Here is a 15,990-nt window from a genome sequence, read left to right as displayed (position 1 = left end):
ACCCAGGGAGAGACTGCTCCTTCCGGGGCTAGCTAAATTCTAAAGAAAATTAAGAACTTGCCCACAAACATGACTCTCATATGCAACCAACCAATCCCAAGTCTATACCCTCAACTTTCTCCTTATCTAACTTACATAACCAAGCCAATATTTCTTTTGCCCTATATCATCCTAGGGTCAGGTAACCAGGCAACTAGAGACCACCCCTATAGCCAAAGCCTGCCAGAAGTATCCAAACTGGACAGTTCTAAACTGCTTACCCTGACTTGCCTTTCCTGCAGAAACCCCAATAAAGGCTCTGGCCTCAACTTCTTCCTTGCTGTTGTCTTCTGCCACTTGACTAAAACCTGGTGCTTCCCCTTGACCCTGGATAACATGCAGCAAGTCCCTCTCTATGGCCTGTGAGTATAATATACATGATTTTCCTAAGCCTCTCCTATATCTGTTCCACAACTGACTGACCATAAAACATAGAACAAAATTCTACTTTTAGAGATAAAAGTCCCTTCCAATTCTCAATTGCTTCAATAGACAGACAGACATGATACAGATATGTATATATCTTCTGTTTCTTTAATGTTTAAACAGCTTGATAGCCCAAAGAGATACACAGATCAACACACCTATTTCTACAATGTTTAATCTGGAATTTAGTCAGAAGTAAGTAAAAATAAGAATCTGAACTTAATTTCCAAAATAGTGAAGTGTCCTAGCATCACTTATTTAATAATCTTTCTTTATCTCATTATTTTGCTGTGTCACTTGTAATCATATTGTTCCAGACACATACATAATTTGGCTTGATATATTTATCAGTACTTGATCAACTGACGTATAGTTTCAATCATCATATCTTTTGTTCAATATTGACAAAGTTTGTATAAAAGAGCTCCCACCTTATTATTTTTATATATTCTGTTCACTTTTTTTTACAGCAGATCTCCAGAAAGTATTTATTCTCCACAACTGAAATTTTGTACCCTTTGACCAACACCTCCCCATTTCCCCTTCTCCCCAAACTCTGGTAACCACTCTCCTATTCTCTGCTTCTATGTGACTATTTCAGATTCCACATATAAGTGAGACCATGCAGTATTTGTATTTCTGCATCTGGTTTATTTCACTTAGCATAATGTCCTCCTCGATTGCTTCTGATTATTAAATTATTACCTCTGAAAATCAAATGGTCTCTACTCTCTCATGCCTAATCACTTATTGTGAAGCGTTAGATGGATTAAGATCCATCCATACTTAATCTTACTCTAACCTTATGGTCATTTCAAATTGTAGTCCAGAAAGTCCTCAAAATGTTTTAACAAATGTTTTTGTTTTTGTTTTTCTTAGTTTGTGTGTTTGTTTTTCTTTGAAGAATACTGGATAAGGATGGAAAATTTTATTTTCCTCAGCCTCTACAGTGTTTCTTCTTGTGGCTGCACCTGACTGACCGTCTCATAAAAGAACACAGAACACTGAAACTATTGACTTAAAAAGATCATTTTAATTATCTTTGAGCCTTATTTATTTGTTCTGATCTTATTCTCCCTTTATCATAGATCACCTGCACAAAGACATCATGATCAAAGCAGTGCAAAATATTTCTTAAGCCCATGATTGGAACATTTCACAATACCTCCCTGAGGAAGTAGAATCCTTGCTGCATTTCTTAAAAAAAAGTAAAGCTACTTCTTTACCCCCTCCATTCTTACCTAATATAAGGGCTACTATAAATGTCATTAATGTAAATTAATTAATAGAAATTTCAGATTAAACAATATGAACTATTTATATATAAATGCTTGTATTAAAGTTCAATTACATTTTGGCAAGTGCTCTTGCTTCTTGCTTTCTATATATGCAGGTACTTTTAAGATAAATATAAACATGTCTATAAATTATTGAAACATCATCATCAAATTATTATTTTATGGAAGAATTTGAGATTCAATAAACTTTTGAAGGCTTTCAATTCCCTCTTTGAGATATCTTCTGAACCAAGAAAAACATCAGGAAAGTATATTTTTCCAAGAAAAACTGATTCTAATATCAAAAGCTTCAATGCAACCATTAAATTAGGTGGTAGAATTCATTCGAAAATCTTTGGTCTGTTTGAAATCAAGAGAACTTTTGAGCTAACTAGATACTTTGAATCAAGATGTATCACTATTCTAGGTAATCAAAGGTATAAGCCCGTTTTGCCCTATGCCAGACCATGCAACCATCTACAAAAATGGGAGAAATCTGTTTAGATCAGAAAGACTAGTAGTACTGAATTATATAGCTAAGAGAGATAGTGAAGTTTAGGATGTGAAAGCAAGTGAAATAACATTTTTAAATCATAAAAGGGAACAAGTGAAATTATAAGCGACTAAAATTAAGTTTGTGAAAGGTTGATCTTTTTAAAGCTGGGTTCAAGGCTGACTCAATATGTTTTAAGTGAATATACTATGGTTAGAATTCCCTGAATTATGAGAAAGCATCACTGAGTTTTGAATGGACAAAGTCAATATTAAGTTCACCATTTCTGCATTTTTGTCCTTATAATGATTTGGAAAAGTATTTTGTTACCTTACATCACAGAAATGGTCTGTACTGGAGATTCCAACTTCTTTTATTAGACTGGCACTGGTATCTAAACAGCTTCTAATATCAGGCTAAGAGAACTGATATTCAGGAATTGTTATTATTTAGCTTTTATGATAACCATTTATAATGGAAATTTATGTTAAAGACCTAAATAGAAAGTACTTTCTTACAATGCCAAGACAAATATAAAACAATTACTATTGTATATCTGTCACTAAATTACTTGATTTAAAATAGATTAATCTTAATCCCAGTTTTTAAAAACTAATTTTTTTCAAACCATATGAAGATAAAAAGCATTATTAAATCATAGAATTATGCGCAGGGTCCAAATCATCGTGTTTTATTTAAGTAACAATATATAGGAAGGTCTAGAAATTTTACTTCTGTCAAGTTTGCCATCTATCAGGATATTCAAGTACTCCTTCAGCATGGTTTTGATGACATGAAAGGTTCTAAATGGCTCAAATAAGAATGATAGTCTCATCTTAAGGACTGAAAAAATGGAAAGTACTGTACATAAGAATCATCTTTATACAACTAATAAAATCTGAGTGTCTATATCTAGTCTATCATAGACTAATAGTAATGCCGAGGAAAAGGATAAGACACTGTAACACCTTATTAATTGGACTGATCTTCTTTTTTTTCTTTTTAAGTTTTTGGCCGCACCCCATGGCATGTGGATCTTAGTTCCCCAACCAGGGGTTGAACCCATGCCTCCTGCATTGGAAGGCAGAGTCTTAACCACTGGACTGCCGGGGAAGTCCCTGGACTGATCTTAATGTCATTATTTTTTTTTTAACCTCATTCTTTAAAAAAAATTTTTTAAATAATGTCTGTGGTTTTTGAGGAAGTAGAGGAACCATTTCATTCATTCAAAGAAGACTGAAAATTCTCATGGCCAAAATGGTATCTAGTACTGATCTGTAATAACGGGCTTGAGGCTCATACCTTCCTTGTACAAGGGAGCCACGTATAAAAGAGATGTTAGTAATTGTCTTATGCAGCATTTCAGTAATATCTTAAGCAAGGTGAACTAAACTGAGGAATTTTTCAAATAGTTCAATGTTTCTTCTGAACTGTGATTTTTAAAAGAAACCTACTTCACAGAGAAACACTACCTAATGGTAAACAAAGTTAGAAATGGAACACAAAAGAAAGTGTTAGTAAAATGTTTACCAGGCGAATTGTCACTGTTTTTAAAACGCTAGTGAAACTTCAAGTGAAAGTGAAAACTGGTTATACAATCTTCTTGGAAAAAAAATTTAGCAATATTTATAAATAGCCTCAAAACTTAGCCTAGTAGCTCCTTAAAGAAATAGCTGATTCCAGGGCTGAGGCAGGGTAAATACAAGATGACCCTGGAAAATCTTATGGCCCCAGATACTAAGAAAGTGCTCAAAAAAAGAATGGGAGCATATTGCAAGGATGAGAGCCAGTTGAAAGGAGTCCCTAATGTCCAAAGATGAAACCATTTGAGCAACAAAGTGAATTCTGAGAGTATTGGGTTATGGCCCATAAAATAAATATCTTTGAGTCCATATGAAATAAGCAATTGAATAAATAAACAAATGGAGGAGAAGTGACAGCTCTTCCCTATAGGAAAAAATTCTAATTCCCAAATGCAAAAAGAATGAGAGAAATAACAAGTCACTATTAAGCAAATACCACAGTAATAAATAGGTCATAAGCAGGAAATATTCATTGATGAATGCTAAAATTAGTAGGCAAAAGTTTGAAGAGAAACAAGATATTTGCATAGTCTCAAAGTATCTCCCCTAAGATATCATTACGAAGGGAAACTTTTTAACTTTACAGTGGAAAATCCAACTGTAATCAAGGTTAATATGCCCGGAAATAAGATATCATCTATCCCCTGATATGATGCACTGAGAAGGGTTCATTTCATTTCAGTCATATTCTTGACAAAAAAAAATGCATAACCTCAATCTAATTAGGAGAACCTCAGACAAGCACAAATTTAGAGATAATCTACAAAAAAACTGACTGTACACCTCAAGAGTGTCAAAGTTATGAAAGATAAGGGAAGATTGAGTAACTCACAAATTGGAGATGATTAAAGAGACATGATATCTGAACACAAAATGGGATCCTGAAACAGAAAAAGGACATTAGTGGAAAAAACAGTGATACCCTAAAAAATATTTGGTTTAGTTAATAGAATTGTATCAATGTTAATTTCCTGGATTTAATTACTAACTATAGTTATGTAAGATATTAACATGGCAAGGTGGACAAAAGGTATACAGGAACTCTTCATACTGTTTTTGCAATTATTCTTTAGGTTCAAAATTATCTCAAAATAAAGAGCTAAAAAATAGCAAAATGAATGTTTTCTTTTATATTTATTTTTCTATGCTTTCTAAGCTACTCTAAAAAGTAAGTATTAATTTTATAATTAGGAAAAATATACTTTATTATACTTACCAGATTATATTATTGGCACATATCTTATTACTGTCAGATGAATAAAGTTATTGAATAAGTCAATGATCGAATGAATTATGCATATTAGTTATAAAAATCTTTGATGTAATTATTTTCAATCAAAAGGAAAAATATTAAGCCAATAATAACAATAATTGCTATAATTCTTGTCTTTACTCTCAAAAGTATGACATATATATAAATGCATGAGTACATAATTATGTAGGTAATATGTACATAATTAATTGATTCTCACAAACCCATGAGGTAGATGCTATTATTGTTATCATCCCTATTTTATAGATAAGAAAAGTGAGGCTTCGAACTGCTAGGCAACTTGTCAAAGTTGGCATACCCACTAATTAGAACAGTTAGAACTGTATGACTTCAGAGTTTCAGTTCTTGACAACTGGTGTCTACTAGTGTTGCTGCCTAATAACCCATGATATGTTTAAAAAGGACTTCCATGACCTTGACTCTGTGAGAGCAGCACAAATTGTCTGAAGTAGACTCAACTTTTAAGAATCTAGCACTCTACTTGAGGAAACAAGTTACGTATGTGTGTATTTATATATAAGTAAAAATAGTTTTATATTCATATATAAATTGCAAAGTGATATATAATATGTAATAAATGCTAAATGAGTAAAACAGGCAGTAAGAACTTAATTTTTTCTAATCCATTACGATTTATTTTTTAAAAAGGTCACTTTATTTTATTGAAAAATTTGGTCTCCTAGCATTCCCACAGGTAAAATAATTCAGACATATTATAATTTTTTATTTTGTTATTTTTTTAAGGTAAAAATTCTCAAACTTTCACAATCATAAGAATCACCTAGAGAGTTCTTTAAATTGCTTGTTTATTGGCACCACTCCTTTGATATTCTAAGCCTATAAGCTTGAGTAAGACCCAGAACTTGGGTTTTTAATGAGTCCTCCTGTTGATTCTGATGCAAGCGGTCTTTGAGTTTAAGGTTTAGGGGGAAAAAAATACCAAAATTTTGTATCTACTAGAGATGCTCTGTAAAATTACATAAAAATCAGATTTTTTTACAGGCATTTATACTATGAAGTTATGTGTTAATGAAACACGAAGTGCATAGTATGCACTCAAATCACAAATCATATTATATATTAGGTCTGTGTCTTGCTGTCTGCATTTCTTTTTCATTTTTTAACTATATTCTTGTTTCTGAGAAAATAAAAAAGAGTTTGAAGAGGCTTATTACCAGAGCAGCTTAAATATCAACAGAAAATCACCACTGTATTTATGAAAGAAGCACTATGAATCTAACGATAATTAAATGTGCTTCATAAGCAGAGCTGTGTTTTACAGTAGTTTTTATATATCTAACTACTTTTTATGGTACTTGCTTTCTGGAATTTGACTAGGTCATCAACTCTGATATCAAACCCTCATTGTCAAAAAGAAAAAAATAGTCATTAGGAAGCAATAGCCTTCTCTGAATAATTTTGGTTTCGCAGGATAAGCAAGAAGAAGCAGAGGTACAAATAAATGTTGGGGGAACCCCAGCAACCTCACACATTCAATATGGAATGGGAAAATTCTTTAAAAACTTGCTTATTAGATCCTTAGAGCATAATTTTCATGATGAATGAGCAATTCTTGATACTGGTAATATAAGAACTTTATCACTAAATCAAAACTATACAGAGTCCTTGCCTATTATACATTCTCACTCTATCCCATCGAGTCTGTAGATTAAATTCCATTTTTGCCATCTGAGAAAACCTCTGGAGTTCTGAACGATTTGGAATTGGGCCTAAGCTTAACATAGAAACTTCTATACAAATGGCACCTCAGGAATTTTTGTGTCATCCTTGATACAGTACATAGAAGTCCTCACTAAAACAAATAAAACTAGAAAACACTACCACAAGAAATTAAAGATCTAAATACATGGAGAGACAGTTCATATATATGTTTGGAAGACCCAATATTGTCAAGATGGCAATTCTCCCCAAATTGATCTATAAATTCAAAGCAGTCAATTGCTATTAAGACCCTTGTAGGGTTTTCATAGCAATCAACAAGTGGGCCCTAAAATCTATATGGAAATGTAGGTCCTAGAATAGCCAAAACAACTTTGAAAAAGAAGAACAAAGTTGAAGGATTTATACTACCTGATTTCAAATTTTACTATAAAGCTTCAATAATCAGACAGTGTGCTATTAGGGTAAGGATATTCACATACATGAACAGACAGAATTCAGCGTCCAAAAAAATAACCTTATATTTATAGTCGATTTAATTTCAACAAAGCTGCCAAGAAAATTCAATGGAGAAAGGTGGTCTTTTCAACAATGGTGCTAGGGCAATTGGGTATCTATATATTTTTTTTAAATAGCAGAAACAATAAAGAGGACTTAACTCTTATCTCACACCATCCACAGAAATTAACTCAGAATGGATCATTGATCTACATGTAGGAGCTGAAACTATAAAACTTCTAGAAAAAAACATACAAAAAATTTTGTGACCTTGGTCTAGGCAAAGTTCTTAAATTCAACACCAAAAGCACAACCAGTAAAAGAAAAAATTAATAAATTGCACATCATCAAAATTAATAAAACTTTTGTGTTTCAAAGGTCACCATTAAGAAAGTTAAAAAACAAGGCCAGACAGTGAGAAAACATTTGCAAATCATATTTCTGACAAGAATCCTGTATCCAAAATATATTTTTTTAAAAACTCTTACAAGTCAAGAAGATGATAACCAATTTTTTACATGGGCAAAAGATTTAATAGACATTTCATCAAAGGAGATACAAATGGCTAATGAGCACATAAAAAGTTAGTGCTATAGACTGAGTATTTGTGTTTTCCAAAAATTCAGATGTTGAAAGCTAATCTCCACTTGACGGTATTAGAAGGTAGGGCCTTTGGGATTAGTACCCTTATGAAAGAGGCCCAGACAGCTCTCTTCCCACCTCCACATGTGAGAACATGCTAAAAGATGGCTATCTATGAACCAGGAAAGGGCTCTCACCAGGTATCAAATCTGTCAATTCTTGGTCTTGGACTTCCCAGTCTCCAGAATTGTGCCAAATAAATTTCTGTTGTTAGTAAACCACCCAGTCTATGGTATTTTGTTACAGTAACCCCAATGGACTAAGACAATTAGTCACTATGAAAATGCAAATTGAAATCACAGCAGCATACTACTTCACACTCAGAATGGATTTACTAAAAACAAAACAAAACAAAACCAGAAAATACCAAGTGTTTGCAAAAATGTGCAAAACCAAAACCCTTATACAGCTAATTGTAAAATTTTGGGACTTCCCTGGTGGTGCAGTGGTTAAGAATCTTCCTGCCAATGCAGGGGACACTGGTTCGATCCCTGGTCTGGGAAGATCCCACATGCCTGGAGCAACTAAGCCCACGAGCCACAACTACTGAGCACGTGTGCTGCAATTATTAAAGCCTGCGTGCCTAGAGCCCGTGCTCTGCAACAAGAGAAGCCACCACAATAAGAAGTCCATGCACTGCAAAGAAGAGTCGCCCCTGCTTGCCGCAACTAGAGAAAGCTGGCACGCAGCAAGGAAGACCCAACACAGCCAAAAAACAAATAAATTTTTTTTAAAAGGTTTTAAAAAAATGTTAATAATTGATGTTTTCTTTGTAGTTAGACTTACTATACCATACAGTAACATAATATTTTATGAGGCTAGACCAACAATGACTTTAAAAAATGTTAGTAACACAAAGTAAGCTTTAATGGAAAATAAAAAGTACCTTCTTAGAAACTGAGTTGCTTTGATTTTCCTTATGCTAAAGTTTAAAGAGTATCAAGAGAAATTTAGAAAGGTGATTCAGAGAAGAAATAACAATTTGACCCAAGTTAAATAGTTCTCTTCCTCTCTTACACATAACATGTGCCACACACTCTCTTAACTCAGATCTGAAGATATATTTTCAAAAGACCTCTGGGTCTACAGATAGTTTGCTGAAACCCTGGCCAACCTCAGCATTATTATCACAAAGAGAATAAATTTTGTGGTACAGACTATCTCAGTGTGTGTTTGTGTGTGTGTGTGTGAAGTTATTTTTAACTTTTATTAGTATTTTATTTGTCCTTTCCTTGATTTATATAAATATGAATGATACAAGCATTGTTTAGATCCTCAACTTTCTCCCTGTTGGTGCTAATGGCTAAATAATAACTTACTTTTTCTTACATAAAATTGATCATTTTGCAATGCACAATTCAGTGGTTTTTAGTACTTTCACAATGTTGTGCAACCATCACCACTATCTACTTCCAGAGCACTTCCATCACTTCAAAAAGAAATCCCATAGCTATTAGCAGTCATTCTCAATTCTCCACTACACCCCAAGCCCCGGCAATCATTAATCTACTTTAGTCTCCAAGAATTTGCCTATAATGGACATTTCAATAAATGGAATCATGCAATATGTGGCCTACAATGCCTTCCATTTTATAGCACCTTGTTTCATAGCACTTTCATTTTTGAAGAGGTAGATATGAAAGCCCACTTTATAATGTGATTCCTATTTATTTTCTAATTGGCTTTAACTTAAAAGAATCGAGCCACTTTTTAGTTAGATGCAATATTTTAAAATCCTAGCTCAGTACTTATTAGCTATGTGAACGTGGGTAACTTATTTAATCCTCTGAGCATCAGTTTCTCATCTGTCAAGGCTAGATAATATTAACAACCTTTCAGGATTATCATAAAGACTAGAGATATTTGTGCTTAGCACAAGCCTGAGACAATACCAATTACTACTTCACAAAGGCTGTCTAATTACCATCATTATTTTAATTCAGTACTCATCTGTTTATGCTAGAATAGGACAGTGGAAAGAATGATGAACTGGGAATCAAGATGGGGACTCTAGACCAAGCTCTTCCATTAACTAGTATAAGTGCCTGCCCTTAAATACATGTCCTTATCTCTTTGATGTTCAGTTTCATCATCTGTAAATTAAGAAGTCAGTCTAAAATCTAGTCTCCAATTGATTGCTACAGTCCTTCTCTGACCAAAACATGTATGATTGCACAAAACAGATGCATTATATACTAGTTATTCCCTTTTCCTAAATAATAGCAACACACCCCCAAGGAGTATCTGAGATAACTCTTTCCAGTGGAAGAATATATTAGAACTTTAATTTACGTTTATCTAACAATAAATAAAACTTAACTACTATCTACTATACAGATTGATAGTAGTATCTTCACAGGAAGCCAAATGATCAAGTGTCATGTATCCTATGAGATATGAGAAGGGAAGAGTGGAAGCTTCTCTACATAGAGAAATGGGTTGAGAGCGGCACCCACATGTCTCCAATCACTTGAAGCATCTTGCAATGCACCATAGTCTATTTATACCCAGTTTAGACCTCTGAAACAACTCATTCCAAGGTTAGAAAGAAATGACACATTGGAAGTATGATTATTTTTCTGGCCATGCTCTCTGACTATTTGAGTTCTTTACCTTAGATTAGACATTTTGTAATCCTCCATCATAAACTATCCCACTTCCTTATCTGAACCCAATACTTTCAGCATAAAATTAACACTTTAGGCTTCTAGATTCTACCACTCATTACCAATCTTAGCATCCTATACATGTAATTTATTTCTATATTCATTCATCATTGTGGAATAACAATTCAAGTCATGAAAGTGGAAATGAGAATTGATTTCTTACACTGCATTTTGCTTCCTATGTATTACCATGTGTCATGAGTATGTTTTCTTTAAATTCATTTTAAAATCTAAATTATAATAAAATAGAAATACCAATATGACTTAGTCAACGTGTGTGCTCTTTTTGTTACTTTGACATGTTAGTCTCATTTTTTTCATTTCCTTAATACAATAATATAAAAAATTTTCATGACTTTTTTTCACAAATAAAACAATTCAATAACCTGGGCCATTTGGAAATCTGGAAATAGCATTCTAAACGGTACTAAATTCTACCATCTATGCTATACTACATTACCTTTAAAAAGTGATCTTTACTCTTGTTGCATACCTCAGGGCAGTTTTATAAGTAAGTGTGACTTAAAATAAGTTTCTTTTGGGACATCTGAATTTTAGAAGGGATCCAACATGGACCACTGCATATCACCCAAGATTAAAGATATAAAATATAAATATTTGTTTTAAAAATATTCTCCTAGAAGCCTCTTCCATGGCCTAGTAATTTAAAGATTGACCGGTTATTTACTGGTGGAAGCAAATTCAACACTGACCGTCAACAGAAAATTTCAAGTCATATGCAATATCCTAAATTCCTGGTTCACACTTTTAAAAGATTAATTCCATCCTTAACTAAAGTAATGTCATCATCATTACTATTACATATAGTCTCCATATATACCCATCTCAAAGAGCTTATAATGATTAAATATTTGAAGAGAAAATAGCAGTCTCTCAAAGAGTTAAATGGACCCCTATCTCTAGATTAGTTAGATTGTGAGGTCCATGTGGACAGGGCTTTTCTCTGTCTTATTCATTGCTATAACCCCATCACCAAGAACATGTTTGGCCAACAGCAGGCATTTAATAAGTGAATGAATCTTCTGAACCCTGCTTGTTCCATTGCTTCAGACATAACAGTTAGGTGCTACCAGACTGTACTCTGAGCCTAGAAGAATTGAATGTCCTAACCCTTAGAGTGACTAGGGCCTACAAATGCCTTGTCCAGCAAAAGAAAATAATCTCCGAAGCTCCCTAAAAAGGACTGAGAGACAAAGGAACATGTCAGGGCCTCCTTCACACAAACTCTTAAGATGTACTTTGGATATACTAAATTAAGGTAAACATTGGAGGCTTAAAAAGAATCTACTCCACCCTTCCACTTAGGTCAGGATTAATACATTCACTCATTTGGCATACTTACCCATTCTTAAAATTTTTATTTCTCTCTTACTTCTCTATTTACCTACCTCTGACTGCTTCTGTCCCATATCTAATCTTGGGTTTTTTTTTTTTTAAACATCTTTATTTGAGTATAACTGTTTTACAATAGTGTGTTAGTTTCTCCTTTACAACAAAGTGAATCAGTTATACATATACATATGTTCCCATAACTCTTCCCTCTTTTGTCACCCTCCCTCCCACCCTTAATCTTGGTTTTTAATGCCTTTCTAAATGGCTTTCCAATCTTACTACAAAGTTCCCATAGCTATAATTAAAAATCCCACCTTCCACCTCCACTGTACAGTGTTTTCCAGTGTTCCATTTCCCCACTTTTCCTTCTTAACAAATAGTACTGATAAGCCATCTTTCATAAAAGCCTGAAACCTAGAATTTATCTCAATGTCTGTATTTCCATTAACAATTATAATAGCAGCTAACTTTATTGAGAACTTACTAAATACCGGCTACTTCCCATAGATTATTTTATTTACTCATCACAAAACACAAGAGATAAGTACCATCTCCTTCCCATTTTTCAGTTGAAGAAACTAAGGCTTAATCACCCACCCAAGACTATACAGCATGTAAATAGCAGTGCTGGAACCTACAAGACTGTGTTTTAAAATATTATGCCATGGCACCTCTCACATTATTACTTGCAAAGTCATCTGATTAATTTTCTAAAAAAGAGCCCTAAACTATTTCTTCCTTTCTCTTCCAAGCATAAAAACTCCAGCCGAGGATCTGATTATGATAGGCCTGGTTAATAATGCAATGTTAAAAAAATACTGCTTTTTTTTCTGAACTAGTTTTAGAAGACCTATATTGTAGTTCTGGCTTCATCACTTAGACATGTTATTCAAACTCCCTGTGCCTCCATTCCTTATACTTAAAATTAAGACAATAAAATCTGCTTTACTCAACATGATTTTTTTGAGGGGAAAAAAAAGGCCATAAAAGCAATTGGGGAAGTTGAAAATACTATATAAGTATAAAAATAGGCCAATAATTCAACAACCTTTCTAGGCTCTCAGGCTTATTTTCCTTATAATGAACTGCTAACATGATTCTCTCTTGCCATTAAACTATGTAACTATTTTGTGCTGGCCATTGTCCACATGAAATGCACACTTTTTTGACTCTTCAAAAATGTCCATCCAACTTACTGCAGGCCTTCTTTTCCAGCCAAACTTGTATTTTCTCTACTCTTTTAAGCCACAAACCGATTGCCCATCTAGCCCAATAATGTCATCATCTTCTAAATCTTTCCAGTTAATCCTCATTTGGTCCTAAACCCTTTAAATATTCTCCACAAGGGGCAATTCATATGCCACATCAAACTGACTTCAGCCTGCTTTTCTAGGACAACTTCCAAACCCCTTCCCCATAAAAATGAGTTTTTTCCTATATCTTAATCTTCCTTAAATCTCCATTCCCCAATTCCTGTGTATAGTTTCTCTCTCTCATCTAGGGTACAATAATACTCTGACATTCTTGACACCCCTTATTCTGAGTACCTACAGAACCCTAATTTATGTTTCTATTCAAGTTTGGGAATACAAATCTTTTAGTCTCATTTTTGTAAAATAACCCCACTTTGATCTGTAAAGAACTGTCTCTACTTTTAAGCAGGCAAGCTAAGTGGCATGCTTTCCTTTTCTCCCCCTCTCTGATACTGCCCCTGCCTTTTATTTAGGCTCCATTCTTGGTGGTGACTCCTGCATTATTCTCATCTCCCTGCTCCCTCCCTGCCCAAGACTGGCGTCCTGAGGAGAACTGGGCACGCTCAGTAGCCACAGCCAATTCCGGGATGCAAACTGGAATCTTTTACAGATTTTGAGCCCGGCAGGAGAGGTAAGGCCCTAAAAATACAGTGGCCCAGAATTTGCTCACACCCCCTGGGGAATCATTTGATTGAAAGATGTGTTCAAAGCCTAGGAATGGACTCAGAAATGGACAGCTTGCTGCCAGTCTCTAGTCTGCAAGGTGGGTCACCAACCTGAGTAACAGAGAGCTGAGAACAGCCCCTTGGCCTGGTTTGGTGCAGGGAGGAGATTTCTGCTGTCCTGAGCTGTGACAGCACTGATAGATGGCTGGAAGCTAGCGTGTGGCATCTCTGTTGCATCAAGAAAATGTTGTTGTTGTTGTTTTCTTTTTTTCCATGAATACAGCAACATCAGCTGCTCTAGGCTGAGAAAGGATGTGTCCGAAGAACTACAAAGTCTGTGAGCCAGTCGGAGATTGTGGAAAGGAGAGGCAAATCAACTACTCGCCCAAGAACTCACCCTAGATCTAGGGAGGCAGCTTATGACCCAGAGATAAACAGGTTATTTCTAAATGACAGTTCAGGAACATTTCAGATATTCAAAACTGAATTGTGTGCCTGCCCCCAAAAATACATACCTTCTTTGTATGTGAGCCATGACAACATTTCCCTTTGAGAGAAACTGACAGCACACACACACATACACACACACACACACACACACACACACACACACACACACACACACACACACACACACACACACAAATGGTCCTTCAGTTCTCCTTTCCCCTGGTTTCTGCAGAGACTAAAATCTCTAGAGCTGCAACAGCAGCAGATTCCCTTACCTCACTGTCAGGGGGATGAGGCACGGGGAGGAAATTTACCACAGAAGAAACATGATAAAAAGGGGGCTTCTTTGCAGGGGCTTGACTGCATAGCCCAACAGAGAGACAGGCAGTAACAGACAGGGAAAGAGACACACAGCTGTCCCTGCTGCTAAACCTAGCCATCTCTTCAAACAGCAGCAAACATGAAACATTTCATCATGGTAGTGCATCCATGTTGAGAAGGGGGAAAAAAAAATCATGTGCTTTGCATTATGCATTTCAGTCACCCGAGATGGGAGGAGACCCTTGTCCGTATGTCGTGGGAGCTATCCACCACCCCAAAAGTACACTCGCTGAACCTGGCTAGCAGACCACTTGCCTGACAGGTTTTGCTGCAAACGCTGTTAATCTACGTGACAGCAGGTTGTCTCTTACCGTAGGCAGCAGCGGCTCCATTTGGGCTCCCTGGTCTTTAATCTCCATGCTTTGTAATGCCTCTGGAATAAGCACCTTTCTCTGCAGTGTCTTCAGTACCTTACACTCAGCCCGGCACTCGCTCTGCTTAGTATTCGGATCAGGTAGCTCTGAAGCAGGAGGCAATTGCACACTCCAGCTCACCAGAGTCACATGGCTCCTACTCACTCGGGCGGCTGGCCAGGTTTTGCACTGAACGCCTTGGATCCCTGGGCCGGTAAGAGAGATTTCCCAAGCCCGGTATCACTGCCCACACCTGGCTACTTGTATAAAGTACAGTCTGCAATGCTGCAAGTCTGATAGACACTAAGAATCTCTCATAAGATGCTAACCTCTTATATAGACTAGTCCAACGTGGACTCCAACCAGCTCAGCCAGATTTTGACACTTTGAGGCAATTCACTTTATTCCCAGAAAACCATAGGAGACAAAATTCAAACAAGATGACGTCGATAGGCTTACTAGGTATACTGCTCTGAGTACCTGGGGTCTTTAAAGACAGATGAGATGACATCAAAATTGATATGTCTTAGTGAGACTGAACTATGCACTAACAAAAAAAAAAATCAGCATTTAAGTCATTGTTGACAATAAGAATTTGGCACACAGATACTTTCAATATTTTAATTGTGAGAAACTTAGATAAGTCACACACTATTACAAATAAAATATATTTTTCTATGATTTCCCAACAAAAATAACAGGGAAAGAAAAGTATTTTGAGAGTAGCAGTGATCAAGATACTAAAGAATTTTTTTAACTTCTTTATTGGAATATAATTGCTTTACAATGGTGTGTTAGTTTCTGCTGTATAACAAAGTGAATCAGCTATATGTATACATATATGCCCATATCTCCTCCCTCTTGCATCTCCCTCCCACCCTCCCTATCCCACCCCTCTAGGTGGACACAAAGCACCAAGCTGATCTCCCTGTGCTATGCAGCTGCTTCCCACTAGCTA

At 35.4% G+C, this 15,990-nt stretch overlaps 1 protein-coding gene across 12 annotated transcripts in view; it reads right to left on the bottom strand.

Moving 5' to 3' along the window:
- Positions 1-15,242, bottom strand: part of SLC4A10 (solute carrier family 4 member 10) — a 303,415-nt gene extending 288,173 nt beyond the window's left edge. For 7 of the 12 annotated variants that reach the window (XM_067026171.1, XM_067026170.1, XM_059052238.2 and 4 more), the window contains exon 1: positions 14,991-15,066. Coding sequence is in view for 5 of the 12 variants with exons in the window: in XM_067026174.1 (XP_066882275.1) it covers positions 14,991-15,038 (48 nt within the window). In the remaining 7 variants the exon portion in view is untranslated. Of the gene's footprint in view, positions 1-14,990 lie in introns of all 12 variants that reach the window. The other 5 variants (XM_067026177.1, XM_067026176.1, XM_067026174.1 and 2 more) reach the window with 4 other exon arrangements.
- Between the last annotated feature and the right edge of the window lie 748 nt (positions 15,243-15,990).

The sequence above is a fragment of the Kogia breviceps genome, chromosome 2 (assembly GCF_026419965.1).
Source record: "Kogia breviceps isolate mKogBre1 chromosome 2, mKogBre1 haplotype 1, whole genome shotgun sequence".
Lineage (NCBI taxonomy): Eukaryota > Metazoa > Chordata > Mammalia > Artiodactyla > Physeteridae > Kogia > Kogia breviceps.
This window is presented reverse-complemented; position numbering and strand designations above follow the sequence as displayed.